Below are 22,036 nucleotides of genomic sequence, written 5' to 3'. Positions count from 1 at the left end.
TTTTTGAGAAAAAAGCTCTTTTAGAACTTCAAATGTTCAACAACCCTTACAGTATTATGTCTTAACAATAAAAATGAAAAAAAAATGTTACTCAGACAAGGACCGAACCCAAGTTGGCCGCGTCATTACCTAACGCACTAACCACTGTACCACAATAGCTGTTTGTGAATTGGTGACTTATCTAGTTATATCATCATTAACCTGCAGGCTGCATTCCGCTCACGAGGCTACGAGAAAATAGATAAAAAGAGCAGAGCTGCGGTAAAATAATGAATAAGAAGGCTGTGGTCAAGTAAATAAATAAATTATTTTTAAAAAGTGTGACTGCTGAGAGCAACAGATTCTGGAACTAGGGACACCGGCCCTCGCGGCTAAAAAACGGACCGGCCCACCGGGAAATCTCCCGGTCCTCCCGATTAGCCAATCCGGGCCTGTTGTTCACATTTAAATAAACAGTGTTGTTGTTTTCAAGTCACACTCGTATGCTAATTCCGATGGAATGTTTCAAAGTAACATGGAAAATATACAGTTGAACAAATGTGCGACTATAAAACCTGTAAAACTTTACCTCTATCTCAACAAAAGGGTCTCAGAGGGAAAAAAAAACTTATATCTTTAAAAGGTTAAACAAAAACTGCTCCGAGGAGGAAAAAACTAATAGACGCTGATTGGGGAACGAAAAACTCCAGAGGAAAAACTCCAGCAACACAAACTCTCCGTATAGAGGGAACAGTCATAAAAGACTAACGTTGATATTAAAAGGAAAAAGGCTTCTCGGTAGAGGGATTGACGGTCTTCTCACAGGGGTGTAATAACAATAATACCCGACAGAGGGCGATACCGCAGAACGACACACCTGCGAGGAAGAGTGAGCGCTGGGAAGGGGAGTGCTGGAATATGCTGGCGAGCAGCAGGACAAAAATCTAAACGGAACATGATCAAGGACACCAAAACTGACTGGAAATCAGACTAGAGAGATGAAGGAGAACACGTGAGTGACATTAGCTTAATATAGTAATAGAACGAAAACAATAGAATTAGCGGGGATGTAGAAAGTAAACAAAAGACATGTGGCGAGTGATCTAAACAAAACTTGCAAAGATGAATTGACGAACACTACAACAAGATTGAGTTAACGTTGGTTTTATATTCACACATTAAGACATTCTCACTATTAATAGTTTCAAAAAGTATTATTTGCAAACTCTAAATAGGGAAATCATATTATCAGCAAATGACTATCAAAGTAGAACATTTATCACATTCAATTAAATAGTGCTAATGTTGTTTTGAAGTCATTCATACTTGCAATTTCAGACTGATTATTTAAAGTACCATGGCAAATAATATAGGGAGCATGTCACTGAACGAATGTTAGAATAAAACCAACTTTACCTCAATAACAACAAGTAGCCCAAATGATTAAATAGAGGTAAAGTCTAAACTCTACTCTAAATAGCGAAATCATATTAGCAGCCAATGACTATCAAAGAAAACATTGTTCACAGTCAAATAAACAGTGTTAATGTTGTTTTCAAGTCACACTTGCATGCTAATTCCGATCGAATATTCAAAGTAACATGGTAAACAATATATAGACTTCTAAATGAACGAATATGCGAATATAAAACCAACTTTACCTCTATAATGATCAAACCATATTGGCCCAACACACACATTTAACTAATGTGGAAGATCGAGGCAAAGTCATATTTACAGGTTTCTTGGCATTCGAAAGTGTTCTTGGAGCTTTGTATATTTATAGTTGAACCATTGAGGTAAAGTTGGTTTTATATTCTCACATTCATTTAGTGACATGCTCCCTATATTAATTGCCATGATACTTTGAATATTTAATCTCAAATTGCATGTAAGACAGACGTCAAAAAAACATTTGCACTATTTAATTGACTGTGAACAATATTCTACTTTGATGGTCATTTACTGATAAAATGATTCGGAGTTTGCAAATAATACTTTTTGAAGCTATATTGTTAAGGAGAATGTCTGAATGTGTGAATATAAAACCAACTTTACCTCTACAGTTGAACCTCGCGTGGACAGCAGTAATGAAGGCCAAAAAGGCTTTAATGAGTTTTTTTTTTTTTTTTTTTTTCCAAATAATGGTAACAATTTAACAAAGCAAACTCTTACACCTTGATCAACTGACAGGCTTTATAGAGGTAAAGTTGGTTTTATGTACACATTCAGACTTTCTCCTTAATATAATTTCATAAAAGTATTATTTGCAAACTCTAAATAGCGAAATCATATAAGCAGCCAATGACTATCAAAGTACAACATTGTTCACAGTCAAATAAACAGTGCTAATGTTGTTTTCAAGTCACACTTGCATGCTAATTCTGATCGAATATTCAAAGTAACATGGTAAACAATATAGAGACTTCTAAATGAACGAATGTGCGAATATAAAACCAACTTTACCTCTATCCCTCTCGGCTGGAAACTCTTGTTTGTGTAGGTAACAGTCCGTAGCTTTACTTCTCTATTTTAGTTTGACTTTATATATAACAGATAAATATATAATTGACTAAATCCTGTTCTCAATAATATATCTAAATCTGTGTTTGCCATTAGTGGTGTAGTTTAGAGGGATATATAGTTGATAGAGTTTATATTTATAGGCTTTAGGAAGAACCTGAGAACTAAAAAAAAATTAAAAACAAAACTTTAGAGTTCATCACTGAGAGAGCTGGAGAAGATCTAGAGCCTCTAGACCTAATCTTTTACTTTTACAAATCTTTGTACTCTCCTATGTTTTTTAATTTAGATTGATTCATTTTGTAGAGAATCGTTCCTGTTAGCTGCACAGCCACTAGCCGCGTTTCCACTGTCACTTCCGGGGCCTAATCGGGCCAAAGCGGGGCTTTTTTGGGGCCAGCGGCCAGCCTTTTTCGGATACCTTGGGCCAAGGAGAGCCAGCTGGGCTTCGGGGCGGAGTGAAAGGAGAGGTGGGCAGTTTTCTGATCACACATGAGTACATGCGCCAAACAAATAAAGAAATAAGGGAAAGAACACATCTAGCCTTATAGTCTGGGGTCTTTTTGCGTATGATCACCCTTATGTTTCCTTTTTAAATGTAAGGCTGCTGCATAAAATAATAAAGTAGCTTTAATTTATAGTGACGTTCTTTGCTGCATCCTCCTTTATGTTTCAATAATGCATCATAATCTTTACACCATAGTAAAGACACAGGAGACAGTAAAAGTTTTCAAGAGTTTTTGTCTAGTTTAAAATGTTTGTTTGTGCGCGTTTAGATGGCTGTATGTGTGTGTGAGACCGGGCAAGAGCACTCCTTCACAGCTCTGTTATGCCGCGAGCGGCTTTTTTCTTTATTTATTTTGAAGATAATACACAATATAAATATATAAGTGTTTGCGTGACGCGCTGTGAGCTACTAGCCCGACAGTGGAAACGCGACATGATTTCGGCCTCATTTCTCAACCTCCCAAGCTATTGGCCCGGCACGGCCCGATTAAAGCCCTGGCTCGCACTGGCCCGATAGTGGAAATGCGGCTATTGTCACCCGGAAGAAGGTGGCTGGGCTTCTGTTTTGAGCTGTGTCCTGATTGGCCATTGACCGGAGTTCAAGTTTCAAACCTAGTGTCTTCATTATTCTTTACACTTGCTTTGATTCACTTGTGGATAACAGACAAACGCTATCCCAGAAATCAACTCTTTTTTTTTCTTCTTCTTCTTCAGTCTTCTCCAGAAAGTTAAGAAAAGGGGAAAAAATGGCATCTGAAACGTAAGTACAATTTTTGTGTATGCCTTAACAGGGTTCAATGCTAAGGATTTTTTCTACTAGCCTGATTGGGCCAGTGGTTCTAATTTTTGCTTGACCTGCCAAAATTTTCACTGGCCCTACCAAAAAAAAAAAGAAGTTAATAGCTATTTCTTAGCCACATACAGTATTTTAAATTATGTTTCAATAGCCAAACAATTGTAATACCTACCCTTTTCATTTAAAAAAATTTTTCTGACTATTTAAAAAAAAAAATCAATTGTAATGTGTGTGTGTGCATGTGTATATAAATATTTTTATTAATAAAATATATATTATAACTATAACTTATATTAGTTATATATATATATATATATATATTTTTTTTTTTTTAAGGTTAGGGTCAGGTTATTTTTTAAAGAAATTATTCAGTAATTAAATGTAAAAAAAAATCTTAAATTGTTAAATATTTATAAAAATAAGAAAAAAAACTGCTTTCTTATTGTAGTTTCAAATAAAATTATTATTCCAGACATGATTACTTTTATTGCTATTACATTTATGACTATAAAATAATAATAATGATACCAACAATAATAATTAATATTAGTGATTTCTGAAGGATCACGTGACTCTGAAGACTGGAGTAATGAAAAAGAAAATTAATCTTTAAAATCACTGGATTAATTTATTAAATTAAATGCTAAACTACTTTTGAACATTTATTTTAAAGTGCAACTTTTCACAATTTTGCTGTATTTATAATGAATTTAATGCAGCCTTGGTGAGCAGGAGAAGCTTATTTTAACATATTTAACAATCATACAGATCCCAAATTTTAGACCAGTTGTGTATAGAAAATTTTATGAGCGAAAGTGTGCACTTTAATTTCGACACCCCTCAGACATCGTCACCAAATGTGACTCAGAGAGGTCAGACTTTCAAATACAGAGCCTCATGCCAGTTGTCAGGTTTTGTAAAAATCTATCTATTGAATTAACCAATCTATTAAAAAACATTGGATAGAATTCTGCATTATAGGCTTAAATTATAGAGAGACATAGCATATGAACCGAGACTGCATCAGATCGCGAAGCGGATCAATGTTGAGCAGCTCTCGGTAATATTTCAGAATGCTTTCACTTTCGCATTAGACATGAAACTCACATTTACCCGTAGGAATGACATCTCGCCCTACTCATAATTCTCTCTTCATATGCCTATTACGCAATCATAAAACACGGTGACATAGCCTGGGTCGTTAGTTCGTTGCATTGTTTTGTTTTTTCACTACAATCGATCCACTCAATCGAGCAGAGACCATCTCATTCAGGTGATCTTGGACTGATTGATTTGGCGTAGATGCAAGCGCGATTGCTGGATTCACATATGCCAAACAAACCGCTCTAACAGGGGTAACGAGACAGATTCTGAAATAAACGTCTATATGTGAAAGCACCCTAAGATTGTATTTGCACGCAATAAACAGACAGTCACAGCCAAACTTTTGTGACAAGGCAGCAATGGCCCCATCGTCTCGATCGCTGGTCTGCGGCCAGTGGGCAGTCCTTATTGTCGAGCCCTGCTTAAGTAACTGTACTTTGAGACTAAGGGCCTACTCACTCTATGCTATCCGAACTGTGCCCAGGCCCGTTTCCTGGATCGTTTGAGAAGTGTGAGTGCGCTGAATCGAGCTCAGGCATGGTTCACTTGGGTTTTGGCGCGGTACGTTTGTGTGTGCAAAACACGCAAAAGCCAGAAACTGAAAGCAAGACGTGACTTTTAAGCGACTGTTTCATATGGATTTATTAATCATTCTTACCGTTCAATGAACGCAAACTGTCGTAGTTTATTACAGACACAAACTTCTCACTGCATCACAGCTGCACCTTCAGCAAACCTCCTAACTCTTGCAGCACGAGGACTTTATGACTGTTTATGTGCGTCAAAAGTGGCTGATCTGTTCAGCGAAATAATTGACTGTGTGTCACAGCATCCCAAACGACTAAAACAGTACAACTTGAAAAATCTCCACTCTGCTGAGCGAGAGCGCTTTTCTACTGAACAGCGCATCGTCTATGAAGTAAGCGTTCCCAGGCCCGAATGTAATGTGAGTGCGGGCCATCTGGGGAGACGAGAGGGGGGACAAGCGTGCTTTGGTCCGGTTCAAGACACTGTACATAGTATGGCCTAATTTGATCTTTTGGCATTAATTTCATGGAGTTAACATCACTGGAGTTAGCATGCTGAATCAAAAATGTTATCTTATCTAAGTTTATCTATCTTACTTTATCTGTATCTAAGTTCAAAAAGCTTAGAAGTGGATATTTTATTGATATTAGATTTTTTTGGAACTAAAGGAAAGTCAGTTTTCTTTATTCAGTGATTGTTGGGGGTCTAGTGTTTCCAAATTCAGATGTTTGAATATATTTTAGCTCTGTTACAATCTTACTGTTTTTTTTTAACATTAGCTTTGTGTGTTTCTGTTGTCATAGTTTGTCTCTGAAATGTTTGAAATTCCAAGGAGTGGTGTGGGGTGTTCATGGGCCTAACTGTATCAGAGCTAATTTACAGTCTTAATGTTCTTAACATTATCACACTAATCTGAGTAATTATTGATCTGAGTAGTTAGGGTGGTGTGAATGGGCCTGACTGGCTGAGCTCTCAGAACAGAGAAAGCCTAGAGCTAGAAACGTTATTTTCAGACTAAATTAATCCACAAAATTGTACTTCTCTTACTTTGTTCATCTTTATGTTAGATAAATATATATTTTTAATTCTGTATATTATATTGTGTATACCATATAGTTATATATGCTTTTGTTTATATACCCACATAGCAAAGTTTCTTCGGCCCAGCTCTGGCTCACACAATCAGCTTTTACTTGGCCCACATACTGCAGTGAATTACGGTACATGACTGGACCAAGTCTGCCTTCCTTATAATGGCCAAACACGGACTATATCTGGGCCTAGTCTCAGCCAAGTTAATAATCCATACTCGGCCTGAACTGGGCCAGCTATGGCCCAAGTTTGAGCATTGTCTGGAAGCCATATTTGGTGTGTCACAACTGCAAAGAAATTGATAAATCCATTGCTCTATAGGCATGATAATAATGGTAATAGTTAGTAATGTTTAATAATAATATACGTTGTAAAATAATAATTTGGGTTATAAAATATATGTAATGTAGGTTAAATTCAGTTATTTGGCAACATCCAGGAAACAATACAGATTTATTAATCTATTGGTCCTGTATTAAAATAAAGCCATTAGAAGATGCTAACAGGAAGATAGAAACGACTTTGTGGTTTTAAATTTTTCTTTACTCAAAAAAAAATTAAATGCATTTTAAATGTGGGTCAAAATAAGCCAAACCTACATAGGCAGATATCAATTTTTAACATCTGGGCCAAATACTACATTTGACATCTGGCCCATGTCTTGCATACCGCCTTAAAGATGGTGCCACCTCTGCCAAACCTGAGTAATGTTTGGCCCACATGCTGTATGCCAGAGCAAGATGAATGCCTGCTGTGCCAGCTTTATGCCCAATATTAGCCAAAAAATTTTGAGTTTAGATGCAAAAACCTCTAAAAGCCATTTGATATTTTATTCTAAAATTAGCATTTATCCCCAACTCTTATGTGTAGCCTCAGAAATTTAGCTTTTTTAGTGATGATTAAGTTCTTTTCATTGCTCATTCGTTCATTCATTTTCTTTTCGGCTTAGTCCCTTTATTAATCCTGGGTCGCCACAGCTGAATAACCACTAACTTATCCAGCACATGTTTTATGCACCTGTACCACATGTCTTTGGACTTGTGGGGGTAACCGGAGCACCCGGAGGAAACCCACATGAGCGCAGGGAGAACATGCAAACTCCACACAGAAACGTCAACTGACCCAGCCGAAGCACGAACCAGCAACCTTCTTGCTGTGAGGCGACAGCATTACCTACTCCATCGCCCTTCTTTTCATTGATTTTAGAGTGAAATACTTGAACATAAACATAGGAGGTTAAGAAAAATGTTCATTTAAGGAGAAAACTTTGGATGGCATTTAAAGATTTATATATTTTTATATATATATTTATTTATATATATATATATATTTGCTGTCAATCGATTAAAAAAATTAATTAATCGCACTTTTTAAAAAAAAATTTATTGCGAAACTTGTAATTTTGGCTATTCAAATGTAAAATCAATGTAAACGCAAGACAAATACTATTTAAATTCTAAATTTAATTGTTTATTACAATTTTTGTTTAACTTTTAACACAGATTTCTTCATGTAAACAACAACCACACAATATACCATCAAGATCCTGGCTTGACAGCCATATTTATTACAAAAATAAAAACACAGGCATGTTAATGCTATTTGAATTTCAAAACAATCAATGCCAATAAAGAAAACATTGATTTCTATGTTGGATTCTAAGTGGACTGCAAAAAAAAAAAAAAAAGCCAAAATACAAGTATTACAGATATGGAAAATGGAAAATTATAATAATAAAGTATTGAATACAAACAATTGTACTAATTGCAGAGTTGGACTGGGACAAAATAATCTGCCCTGGCATTTTGGGCCAGAGCGGCCCACTACATCAATCAAAATGCTTCCCATCACCCCACGCCCTTGATTATGTTTACCAACTCCCATTCTATAAAAGCACAAAAGCCATATTTAAGAAATAATGAGAGTTGACAAATTAAAAACTTACATTTTTTTATTATTATAATGAAATTATTATCCACACTGGAAATGTGGGTGCCTGTGTGTTTTGAGGGAGCCTAATAAATAATGAACATGACAAAAACTGCCTGTTGACGCACACAGTTAATGTTGATTAATAAAATAAAGATAAATAATAAAAGCAATGTGTCAGAGACCCTAAAAAAATGTTTAACTCAACAATGAAACAATAAACGAGGCTAAAAGATTTTACTTTGTCAATCAAATGAACTTAAACAATTAAAAAAATGACAACAAATATTTGTTTGAGCCCGAACTATAAAACTAAATGTTGCTTAAGTTGCACACTAGTTTGGTCATGTATAAATATCATTATAACCATATTGTATAAATATTATTGTCACTATAAGCCTACATCATGCTGACGATCAAAAACACAATGTCATGATATCTCAGGCGATTGTCTTCTGACCGAGTGCATCTTAAAATACATGAATGACACTCCTCATAGAGCTTGAGAAGCAGACATTCTTTATCATTTGTAAAATAAAGACTTGCAGGTTAAGGAAACAACATAGGAGGAAGTTGCTGCGGGCCGTGATGCAGATTAAAAGTAAAAAACAAAACAAAAGTATATTTATATGGACAGATGGGTAACTAGATAGAATAGACAGGAATATAATGACCTGTCCTCCGCTGCAGACTGCAGAGACGCAAAGGGCAAGTGCCTGGCTGCTCTCCGCCTCTGCTCTCCCTCCGCCACGCATAAGAAACATGCGTGACTCTCGACTTTTTTGACAAATACACACCTACATTACACAGAGCCCAACATGGAAGTCTGTGATTGGGTCAGCCCAATGTCAATAAAGAAAAGAACCAATGGGCTGCAGATTATGTCACATGGCTGCTCTGTCCGGAAAAGAAACATCTCACTTTCACTTAACGCAGTCTGCAACCGTGTTAATTGCGTAAAATTTTTTTAACGCGTTAATTGTTTCAAATTAATCGCATGCGTTAACGGGTTAATGTTGACAGCACTAATATATGTATATATATATATATATATATATATATATATATATATATATATATATATATATATATATATATATATATATATTCACATACATCATGTTTTTAGTTATTCAATCTTATGTTTTAAATTTGTGTGCCCAGTTTAAAGCTGTTCTTGACCTCATGAATGTGTGTTTTACAGGTCAGTTAATCGCAACATTTTCTATTGCCTGCTGTGCCAGAAGCCACAGAAAACTCTCTCTGTACACCTGACCAGGCTGTGCATGAAGGCCAGCACACCAGCGGAGAGAGCCAAGGAGCTGGAGAGGGCCAAGGCATCCAATAGGGCCTGGATGATGACCAGCAGGACCTGGGACTACAACCAGCTCTGCCAGATCCTTCCCGATAGGAGCTCTCGCACCAATATGGTGAAGGAGCTCCTTCAGCGTGGGTTTTTCATCAAAAACCAGCCCACAGAACCGGAAACAGATGTTGTGAGCCAGTCCACAGAACCGGAAACAGCTGTCGTAAGCCAGCCCACAGAACTGGAAAAAGCCACCATGTCTGCCATTCCTGACAGCGCTGCTATTTTGAGAGCTGCCAAACCTGAATTCTTGCGAGTCTGCATGAAACTGCAAAACAACATTGAGGTCCTTAGTAGTGAGAAGGTGCTCTTCCGCTATTATTGTGAGGCTATCCTGATCCACCACTACTTCCAAAGCCCTGGAGCGGTGCAAGCCTTCACAGTAAGTTAATCTGCTTTAGTGAGTCAGCACATGTGATGTGGTGTGATACATATGACATGTTGAAATGCCCTGTTCTCGATGTTTTCCAGGATTCAGAATGGGTGGACCGGCTTCACCACGGTGGCAGAGTTGTGACTGGCGTCCACAGCCAGAAAGCGATGTTTGCCCTCACTCTTCAAGAGGAAGTGGTATTTTTAATTGTGATAAGTCACACTTTTTACTGTGAAAATTAATTGCACACTCTTCAGATGAGTGAGAACAGGAGACTCTGAAACCTGAGTGGTGTTCAAGATCACTGTGAAGTTCTCTTGCAGTCTGGCAGTCATGGCCACAGCAATATTGTGACAGTGGGACATGGTGATCAGATAGTTTGAACAATTATACTCTCATAGTCTAAAATGTTCTCCCTTTCCTATCTCCACAGTGGTTTCAGCTGTATTTTGTGCAGATCAGGCCTGAAAACATCCGGCCTGAGAAGTGCTGCAACCAGTTTTTTCTTAACTCTTCTGGCGAGGCTTTGAACAATGTCGCACAAGACATGAGACGCCTGCATGACATGTACATGCCTACACATACACTTCATGATGTAGTAGCAGTCTTGTTGTTTTAGAACTCACATATTTCTTTCCCTTGTTGCAGGTTTAAGCTGCCCTTGGGCAGCAGTCAGTTTATGCGGAAGACTCTTCGGATTTCTGCAAAAAACCTGCCTACACACCAGCGGGACGCCATTACACTTTATCTGGCCTGCAGTTCTGGAGACCCACACCAAACTCACAGAAGGCTGCAGCCTCAGCAGGTTGTTGACACGGCTGTGCTGCTGGACTCCTTGGTGAGGTAGGTCTCCTCATCCAGCATCAGAATTCAGCATGCATGTTTTCATGTACTTTTCTAAATATAGATTTTAACATTATTTTTACAGCTTTTCGATAGAAGACGAGAGCCGTGCAGTGGCTGAAACCAGCGGGGAGATTGAGCCAGTGAAAGACTTCTCATCATTTATTTCCAGTTTTCCAGTCTCCCGTGGAGGTCAGCCACCGACTAAGATGCAGCGGCTCAATGCCGGATTTCCTGATGACCGTGTGTTTTATGATAAGTGGAGAACCGTCCAGTATAACCAGAGACAGGAATATCTGTTGTGTAAGTTGTCTAATCTATAAACACAGCACTGACAGTCAGTCATTTACTCAAACCTGGGCATTTATTCATTGTATGGAGGATTTTTTTTCTCTTTCTTTTAGCACAATTCACACAGAGTAAACCAACAGCTGCCACAGTGGCAAAGGTTATTGGACAAGAGGGGTGGAAAGGCAATCACCCTAAGCCTGAGGAGATTGTGAGCCTTTGGAAACCGGCTCTCAAGGTGACCATCGAGAAAGATGAAATTATCATCAAGTCTGTTTCGCAGCAGAGCTGGTCAGGCCTTGCCATTAAGGACTTTGGTCCTGTGCGGGGTCAAGGTTAGTAAATACCTTTCTTTATTTTTGTGGCCTAGAGGACTTTTAGCTGCAGCTCATTTTACACTGGCATTCTTTAAAAAGTCTGACTTTATTTAATGTTCAGGTCTACCTAAAAATGTCCTGTCCGTCTAATGTAATCTAACTAATGTAATGTCCTCTTCATCACAGGAGTGGTTGCAACCAAGCGCTTTTCCAAAGGTGACATTGTCTGTGATTACCATGGGAAGGTGATCTCTGGCACCAGTGGAAGACAGATAATGGAAGACATCAGAGATAAAAGCGGCTACCTCTTCTTTTTCAAAGCCGGACAGAGGGACTTCTGCATTGACGCGCGGACCTTCCCTTGTGAGTGCCATCCAGACAAAGTCACGTTTGGGAGAAAAATCAATCACTCATCCAAGATGGCAAACCTTAAGCTGGTACACTGTGTGATGAAAATCAATGGGAAGGACACTGATGTTGTGCTTTTTAAAGCACTGCAAGACATCGACGTGAACACACATTTAAAATTTGACCATAAATTTATTTCTTTTTAAATTATTATAGGCCATGCAAAGGACAGCTGATCAGGGCATTACTGTGTGTTTCAATGCTAAAAAGAAAACCCATAGATGTGAAATTGGTCTGTGGCCTAAAAGAACTCTCCAGAAAGTTTGCAGTTCTAGGGAAAAATAAGAGTTCTGTTATAGGTATAACATGCAAATACATGTGGTTTTCACTGAGTTCTGTTTCTTAATTGTCTTGAAGATATTAAAAAGATGTGCATTTGTTATGCTGGAATCTTTATGAACTGAACTACAGAATTTCCTGTACTTAAATGTGCAGAACTCTGTTCAAACAACAGCATATCTTTTTACGTTATATGTAAACTCCTGCTGACCAAAGAATGTTTGAGGAGCTCTCCGGACTCAGGTCATGGGATACTGGGGACTGGGTTGAACTGCTGCAAACTAACTTAAAATAAAACAGGGAAAACATGATGATTATTTTGAAAATTTCTATCATTATATGATCAACATTAATATAATAATGCAACATTAGGTTTTGTCTTAAAACCCTCTTCAAAGTGTCAGTTTGTGTTTCACAGAGATACTACTAGAGACAACATGGGGAGAACCCAGTCGAGGCTCGAACCAGCAACCTTCTTGCTGTGAGGCGACAGTGCTACTCACTGTGCCACCGCGCAACCTTCTATGTAATGTATTATCACATGCACTAAAAGCATCCTCTCCTGATACTGTCTGTGAACCCCCCACAAGCATCAATCCCCTCAATCAGCACAGCTATGTTCTGCTAAATCCTCCACAAGCACCAAACCATCAACACAGCCACATTCTGCCCCAGCAAGTCAGTTTCGAACATAAAGTAAAAAAAAAAAAAAACTTTGTGTCTGTTTTGTGGCTGGCAGATGACAATAGCAGGGCTGTATCTTTTATTATTATATAGAATACTTTTGTTCTGCCAGATCTCCCAGGCAGGGTTTTATTTAGATTTATTTAGTTAATTTTAGTTTTTGGAATTCTGTGCATTGGAAAGAAGTTCTTTCAGAATGAGAACAGTTCTTTGAAATATTATTTGTTTTTATTCTGTCTATTCAGTATCCTTCAACAAGAATGGTGGTGGTGGGGTTCATAATATTCACAATGGTATTTTATTAGTTGTTGGTTTAACCATGGATGAGATAATGGCTTCTATGTTATTTTCTTTTCAATGACATTTCTTGTCACATGTTCAAAAACAACAACCAATATTGCATGTCTATAATTTATATAATGGGTATAATTAAACAATACTTTCACTATAATGTAAATTAGAAGTGTAATAGAAAAAATATATATTTTTGCGCCATTTTGAATTTTACTCGAATACAAATACAAATACTTTTTCCCCCTTAACAAATACAAATACCGGTTGCTCCGCACATCCCAAATATATATATATATATATATATATATATATATATATATATATATATATATATATATATATATATATATATATATATTTATATATATATATGTATTTACATACATATATATATACATATATATATATATATATATATATATATATATATATATATATATATATATGTATTTACATACATATATATATACATATATATATATATATATATATATATATATATATATATATATATATATAGATATAGATATATATAGATATATATATATATACATTAAATGTAATAATGTAATAATATATATAAATTCTACGGAACCCCGGAAGGGACGTAGTGGGGGAGAAAAAAAATGGGTGGGTGAAAAAAAAAATGGGTGAAAGAAAAAAAATGGGTGGGAGGAAAATATATATTTCTAAGTTTGTTGATTAGATTGCGTGGAAGATCCTTTGAGTAAGTTAAACTAAAGGGACAAGGTTAGTAATGTTTCATTAAAAGCAAGTTTTAGCAATTACGTTAACAACATACACAACCCTGTAACGTGTATCCCTGTATATGTAAACATTTAATAATATCCTTAAATATGGCCACATTTTTTACACAGATATTAATAAAGGTGTCATTTAGGTTTTATGTCTGTGTAAGTTTGCACATAATTAAAATGATTATTTATATTACCTTGTTTTATTTAGAACTGTCCTTTTGAAACTTTACATAACCGAACATACATTTATTCCACAATAACATAAATACAACCGTGGCTGTTCAAAAATATGCTAACAGATTCACTTAACAGGAACTGCAAGTAGGTATTGTCTATATAGATTAACTGTACCCTCAATATTAATAATTAACTTCATTCTAGAACTATGTCTTGTGAAGTAATTAAAACATTTTTTGTAAATGATTAAAATAATAAACATTGCAATATACACATTTTTTTTTATATTTATAAAGTTTTAGTGCATAAATTCATGTTCTTTCAAAAGCCATCCATATATTAAATTAAATCTTCAATCACCGCTTTTTCAGATTGACAAGTCTGTGCTCTCTGTCATGACTGATGAGCAAATGGCAAAGTATGTTAGTTCATATGGTGACCGACTAGCTATCGTCTCCTTCTGTCAACAAACAGCAGCCTCCTCTGATAAAGAATCCCTTTTAAAGAACCTGAGAGACAAAATTGAAGCAAGGAAACTTGGTTCATCTAATACTTTCCAAGGAAAAAGGTGTGTTATCCCTAAGGAATGGAATGCCATGGCAAGAAACAAAAATTCATCTGCAGAAAGAACCACCAGGAGAATTGAAATTGGATGGCTTCACTATGGTCGTTATGGATACCAGCAAGTGAGGACCAATAATGGTGGTGGGACAAGACATTTGACAGTTCAAAAAGAGACAACTGTTGAACAAATAATGGAAATGGGAAAGAATCTTTTTTTTCCAAATGGGGAGTCTCCAAAAGGTCCAGAAGCAGACTTCACATTTCATGTTTGTGATTTCAAAAGAAACCAAATTGTTTTGGACAGTACTGTTGGAAATCTGTATGAACAAACCAAGCTGAAATTGTTGAGGTTTTATATTTGCACTAAACAAGAGGTTTACCTCACAGACGAAGAATCTTTATCTGAAGAAGATAAAGATGGGTTTAATGACCACTCATTACGACAGGATGGATCAGACAGTGATACAGAAAGACCTGCTGCATCATTGTCATTGCATGGATGTGATAGTGATGTTGATCATGCAAGCACACACTTACTGGATTATAGACTTTCATCTAATGAAAAAAGCAAGAAGGTATTTTGCACTTAAAAATAGATTAAGAACAGAGCTGTTCAAGATTTGATTTAGAATAAATGTTAGTAATTTAGTGTAATGTTTATGTTTAGTAATGTTAGTCAATTTTTTGTTTCTCAGAGACGAGTGACAACAGAAACCCAGAGACCAGGGGAATTGGAGGATGTTGCACAAAGTGGCTTTACCGCAGATGCACCTAGCACTTCATACTGCTTTCATTCACTCTTGAATGATATCAAAAAAGCACATGTCGTCCAAAGAGTCGCAAGCACCTCAAGTGATGAGGAGACTGGTAAATTGTTCAATTACAGTTTGCAGCAATCAAAGAGTCCACAGGATTTACATGAGCACTGTGATTTTCAAAGAGACTGTGAATTGATTGACTTGACAAATCAGATCCCTCCATTACAAAACAACAGAGTTGAAACTCTTGGATTTGATATGGAAGAGACAGTTGAGTGGAGGGAAGGGGATGAACTTGGAAACAGAATTGAAGATGAAGAAATAGTAGTAACATGGGATCTGAGAGAGGAAATCATTGAGGTAATGTAATCCTGATTAGCAAAGTGTCTCTGTAAAAAAGAGTTATATTTAAATTTAAAGCCTTAAAACTATACTAGATTTAGTTTTTATAAACTTAATGGGCATTATTATAGGTACAATACATCAGATATACTATGCTTTGTGCTTATTAAGTTACATTAGAATTGACAACATTGAACTATATTGACACAGACTTTTTTGTGACAATTTCATACTTTCTTTTTTGGTAAATAATTCATCCAGAATGCTGAGCTGACTGACGCTGAAAATGAGGAGCCATCACTACCCTTAAGTAACAGCCATCATGTATTGCAGGTATGACTTACAAAACATGTTTTTAAAGTTTTCCTTTCTTGTAAGCACTTTAGAACATAGATAATCAGGCTCTATACACCAACACAATGGATTTGAAATGAAATGAACAAGATGTGCTTCACTTGAAATCAAAAGTTTACATACACTTATTACTTTTTAGAATCTTGAAACATGCTATTTATTGTACAACACTAAGAGAGCTCATATAAACTGCATTTTTCGATTAAGTACTGACCTGAGTAAGATAAACAAAATTATGTATACACAAAAATCACACAAAAGCAGTTAATATACAGTTTAGATACATTGAAGTCCATGAGAGAAAGTAGTACGTAAATGAATACATTATATTTAAAACTGCGTTGTATCCTGAATGTTATTGAGTGCCTTTTTTGTGCTAAATAGTTAAACTGCCTGCTTGATATTCAGAGAATTCCTCGAGGTCACACAGATTCAGCAATGTGTGTATTTGAACCCTTTCCAATGTTGACTGGTTTATAGATTGATCTTTAAAATAAAAGAAAAACATATGCAATTACTGACAACTACAGAATCTTTAAATGCTCACTGATACTCCAGAGAAAACAGCATGCATTAAGAGCATCGTTTTTTGTTTTCTTTGTTTATGAAGTATCAGTGAGCATTTAAGAATTCTTTAACAGTTACATATGAATATTTCAGTGTAAAAACAAGGATTTAAAAATCATAAAGTCATTTTTAGAAAGGGTACAAATACACACAGTTGTTGGAAAAACTAAGATGTTGTGATCTCTGAAGGATTTCTGAAGAACAGCAGGCAATTGAACAATTCAGGTAAAACAAGAGACTCGAAATTATTGCAAAAAAGTAGAACGTCCAGGAAACCACAGAGTATTAGGAAGTAAGTGTGCAATAAATGGTAATTTTTGTAAATTCAACTTATTTTTTGTGAATATTACAGTGGCCAGCAAAAATGAGTACACCCCTCACAGATCTATATCAAATTCGTATTTTGTTTAGGATGCTTTAGAATATATTTACATGTTCATAAACATTATTAGCCAGTACCAAAGTCAAAACTTAAACTAATGAAACAAAAAGGTAAGATAACCGTTTCAAAATTAATTCAAAATTAGAACACCCAATTGAATATGTTGTGGAAAAATATAAAAATTTTAATAAACAGGAAAAATCAAGATAAACATAAACATGAATTTATTTGTTAGATTGTTGTGGTTGTTTTGTTGCAATAACTTGTTATTAAAAATGTGTTTTCTTCCTATTCCTAAAAATGTTAGGTGACTAAACTTTTATTTTAATTGATATAACTGTATAATAAAAGGTAAATAAAAGTTTACTTTAAATGGACCAACGTATATCTATTGTCTATATTCACTGACGATTAAATAAAAAGTATTAGCTTTCAACAGGGGATGCATTCATTTATGCTGAGCACTGTATGTGAATGTCTTTTATTTGGAAAATTTATTTTTCAGGTCAGTACTATACGGTACATAAAATATCAGTAATGAGTCTTTTTATTTTGGTACTATGATGAACATTTCCTCAATGTACATGCAGTTTCAAATAAATGAAGAATAGCATATTTTGGTAACACTCTACAATAAGGTTGTATTACTTAATGTTCATTAATGCATTAGTTAACATCCATTAACAGTAAGCATCACATCTGTTGAACATTACTTAATCTTTGTTAATGTTAACTAAATGTATATAAATGTATAATTAAATTTTAAACATTAACTTATAGTAAACAAATTCTTCATTCAGTGTTAAAGAATCTTTATAAATGTTAACTTACTCATGTTATAATCTTTACATTAACAGCTTAATTAGTTGCGTCAGTTACATGTGTACTTTTACACACACTAATGCATTTGTTCATGGGCCAGATAACATGACCTAACAATGCGAAACACATCTATTTAGCAAAACTAAATTTATATAAACTATAAACATATTGATGTGTTAGTTAATGCATCGGTTAACATGAACAAATAATTAACAGATGTTAGTAACACATTAGATAATGTTGGAGTAGGGTAAACTGCAATAAGGTTCTTAATTCCTTTTACTAATGCTTTGTTAGTGTTGAATCATGTTAGTAAAGAGTCAACAAACATGAATAACATTGCTGTTTTGGTGCATTAAAAAATAAGTAAAACATCTGCTTGCATGATATTCATGTTTCTTGATTTACTAACATCATTAACAAAGCATTTGTTAAGGTAATTGTAAACCTTATTGTAGGGTACAGTACTTAAACATTATCTAATGTGTTACAAATATTTGTTCATCGTTTTATGTTAATAATGCATTAACTAATAACTAAATAACACAGTAACATGTTTAGTTACATCAATAAAAATATAGTTTAACAGATGTGTTTTTCACTGTTAATTCATGTCAACTAATCCATTAACTAATACAATCTTATTGTTAAGTGCTACCCATATTTTAAAGTGAGAGTAATTAATCCTTCGATTGCATACAGAATATAATTAGTATAGGTCAAAGACTATAGATAATTTAAAAATGCATAGGCTAAGAACAAACCTTTTGAAACCTAGCTAAAACCTGAAATTATCATTATTAAATTTTTAATTGTCAATGCTGTTCCTAAATTAGATGTCACTTCAAACCTGTGACTTTTCTCCTGTGTCTAAAAATGTCTGGCAAATTGGCAGCTTATAGAATATGACTGGAATGATTACTCAACAGTTTGAGTAAAATATATCTTAAATCATTACTCCAGTGATAATTTCTGTTCTCTGCTTTTAAATGCAACTACATTGCATCTTCAGCAAATTAAATGTTTTGAAGACAATTGAAAAACCTAGAACTACACTAAATACTCATCCAAATCTAACTAAAATAAGTATATAAATGATCAAAAAGAGTACACAATGACACAAAAGAGTTTAGAACAACAATAGGGTTAGAAAAGCATTTTACTATACATATTGCTTGAATACTTATGAATACAGAATTTAAAAAAAAGTTTAAATATTTTTCGTAAATATTTTTATTTTTACCTTCATCTAGATGGGTTCTGAAATGCCTTCAACCCCAGACAGTCTGCCATCCCATTTAAGAGACCAAATTTCTTCTTCATTTGGAATCTCTGCAAATCTAACAGAAGTGCAAGCTTTAATACACAGGGTAAAGGTGGTAGAAGATCTTTTGTCTGTGTTCATGGACAGAAGCATAATTCAGTCTACTTTGAAAATGGAATTTGTAAATGAGATTGCTGTAGATGATGCTGGAGTATCCAGAGAAGTTTACACTGCATTCTGGGATCAGTTTTTTTGAGCAGTGTGAAGGGGAAGATGAGCGTGTTCCAAGACTAAGACCAGATTTCTCTGAACCTGAATGGGAGGCAGTAGGACGGATCTGGGTAAAAGGATTTCTTGACCTTGGTGTACTGCCTGTGAGACTTGCCAGTGCTTTCATACTAGCATGCATGTATGGAATTGACTCAGTGGATGATGAGTTATTGTTGTCATCTTTCCACAACTACCTCTCTTTGACAGAACGAACTGCCATTGCAAAGGCTTATGAGGGCACGCTGGATGAATCAGACGAAGAGGATTTGCTTGACCTCTTCACGAGAATGGGCTCTCACAGAATCCCTTTTAAAAACTTGCAAAATATGAAAATTGCCATCCAAACAATGGCTCATAAAGCCATACTTCAAGAGCCCAAGTTTATAATAGACTGTTTCTCATAAAACATGCCATTGGCACTGCTGAAAATACCAGACCAAAAAAGTCTAGTGTCTCTGTACGAGAAAAAGAAGGCCACTGGCAAAAAAGTAGCGCAGCTACTGCAAACAACACAGGATGTCCGGTCTCAGAAAGAACAGATGGTATTCCATCATCTGCAACGTTATGTCAGAAACGCAGACCAAACCAAAGCAGAAACATTTCTGCGGTTCTGCACTGGCTCTTCCGTCATATGTGTTGAACAGATCAAGGTAAGCTTCAATGCTGAATCTGACCTTAGCAGAAGGCCAGTAGCTCATACATGTGGCGCTACACTTGACTTGCCATACACTTACAGTTCATACCCAGACCTCCGCACAGAGCTTGATAACATTCTGTCTAGTGATTGCTTCGAAATGAACATCCTGTGAAATTGGTGTTTTTCAGGATAGTTTATTGTGTTCATGGTACATTTATGGAACAATCTGTAACTTTTATTAACCTGTTGGTAACTTTATCAGTGGTACCTGTGTAGATTTTTATACCATGGGGAAAAGGAACACTCATATTTTGTTTAACTATTGATTGGAATTCACCCCATATAGTATTAATTTGTTTTTCATTTGATTGTCAGGAAAATTAAACTTTTATTTTGAATTTATTGGCTAAAACAATCTTTATATGATGCAATGTCATTATTGTTAGTGTAGAAATAATTCTGAATCATATTTTGGTTAATTGCATAAAATTGAAGTTTATCCATATAAAGTGGACAAAGTGGTATGTATTCTTGCATAATTTCACTTTAACAGTTCATTGCAGCAAATATTACAGACGCATTGTTTTGTATGCATTACTTTCTCTCTAAAAAAAGGGTAAACAATTTGAGATTATATATTTAAATATATTTGTGCTGCTCAAAGTTTTTCAATGGAAATTTTAACTAGTGTTCCGTTTTCTCGAACTTAATTGTTAGTAAGAAGTTTTTTGAAATTGAACCTTGTTTATTCTAAAAGGTTTAAACTGTTTACATGGTTATAGAGATTCGAAAGGTTTGAAATTGACAGATTTAGCCATAGCCGTTCAATAGTTATAAAGTTTTAAAATATTGATTATTTACCTTAATACAGTTTAAAGTTGTTTTTTAATTGAAACAACACTGGGAATTATACAAATGTTTTATTTTTATTTTTTTATTCACTGCAATACAACATTGTGAGCAAGGAAAGTTATTGGAATCTTTCATCTTTATTTATGTTCTGTCCTGTTATATACAGCTTTGTTTACAATAAAGTATTATGCAAATGTTTGTTTCATTTTTAATGAGTTTGTCATTTCAAGACACATCAATGTTCTCTCTACAGTACACATTTAAGTACTTTATACAATTCATCAATATTACAGGGTTGCCCAGGAGAAAGTCTACAGCAGGGATGTCAAACTCAATTCCTGGAGAGCCGCAGCCCAGCAAAGTTTAGTTCCAACCCTTATTAAACACACCTGATCAAACTAATTGAGTCATTCAGGCTTGTTTAAAACCTACAGGTGTGTTGAAGCAGGGCTGGAATTAAACTGTGCAGGGCTGTGGCTCTTCAGGAATTGAGTTTGACATCCCTGGTCTACAGGCTTTGTAAACTTTTAGTTAAAGCAATGTCTTGATCGTATCTCTTAAGTGCATGTACAAATTCACAGCTTGAAATGGATCTCTTGGAACGTTCAACTGAGACTCAAACATGATAATATTACACAGGCTATTTACATCTGGATCACATGGTATGGGGCGTCGGAAAGTGCATTCATTTTTGCACAACTGAATACTTTCACTGTCAGCTGAGGTGAGGAAGTCTCTGGTCTGGTACAGTTCAGGCAGTCCATACATTACATTGGGCCGACCACTGGGGCACCCATTTTTTTTCTCCCCCACTACGTCCCTTCCGGGGTTCCGTAAAATTCTCATTGCACTTAACAAGTTTACAATGATAATAAAGCATGATAACAAATGTTAAATGATTAATGAAGGAATTATAATGCTTTGTTTTATCGTTTCATTTTCATTTATGAGAACAGTAGCATATTAACAGCTGCTGTGT

The 22,036-nt window shown here is 35.3% G+C and overlaps 1 protein-coding gene and 1 non-coding gene across 6 annotated transcripts; both read left to right on the top strand.

Moving 5' to 3' along the window:
* The first annotated feature begins 845 nt into the window (after positions 1–845).
* Positions 846–12,643, top strand: si:dkey-23a23.2. Of its 5 annotated transcripts, none has more exons than XM_088650021.1 (9): positions 846–982; positions 3,724–3,769; positions 9,663–10,206; positions 10,296–10,394; positions 10,631–10,764; positions 10,846–11,040; positions 11,126–11,343; positions 11,445–11,663; positions 11,832–12,643. In XM_088650021.1, exons 2-9 carry the CDS (start codon positions 3,756–3,758, stop codon positions 12,197–12,199), a joined length of 1,791 nt encoding a protein of 596 aa, XP_088506147.1. In that variant the 5' UTR covers positions 846–982; positions 3,724–3,755; the 3' UTR covers positions 12,200–12,643. The 5 variants fall into 5 exon arrangements, with proteins under 5 accessions (XP_088506147.1, XP_087104725.2, XP_087104724.2 ...); XM_087248599.2 differs by having other exon boundaries at positions 846–991; positions 10,296–10,391; XM_087248598.2 differs by having other exon boundaries at positions 846–991.
* Positions 12,644–12,750: 107 nt separating this feature from the next.
* On the top strand, positions 12,751–21,251 carry LOC110437723 (uncharacterized). Its single transcript, XR_015942468.1, has 5 exons — positions 12,751–12,858; positions 14,617–15,384; positions 15,505–15,927; positions 16,171–16,242; positions 19,288–21,251. It is a non-coding gene; the product is annotated as an uncharacterized LOC110437723 (transcript).
* The last annotated feature ends 785 nt before the right edge of the window (positions 21,252–22,036 follow it).

Source organism: Danio rerio, chromosome 4 (assembly GCF_052040795.2).
Source record: "Danio rerio strain M-AB ecotype USA chromosome 4, GRCz13ab, whole genome shotgun sequence".
Classification (NCBI taxonomy): domain Eukaryota; kingdom Metazoa; phylum Chordata; class Actinopteri; order Cypriniformes; family Danionidae; genus Danio; species Danio rerio.
The sequence above is the reverse complement of the archived record's forward strand: the minus strand, read 5'-3'. Positions and strand labels throughout refer to the sequence as shown.

Coding starts and splice junctions, on each gene's coding strand:
- si:dkey-23a23.2 (XM_088650021.1), top strand. Junction 10,395..10,630: donor TCACTCTTCAAGAGGAAGTG/GTATTTTTAATT, acceptor CTATCTCCACAG/TGGTTTCAGCTGTATTTTGT. Junction 11,041..11,125: donor CTGCTGGACTCCTTGGTGAG/GTAGGTCTCCTC, acceptor TTATTTTTACAG/CTTTTCGATAGAAGACGAGA.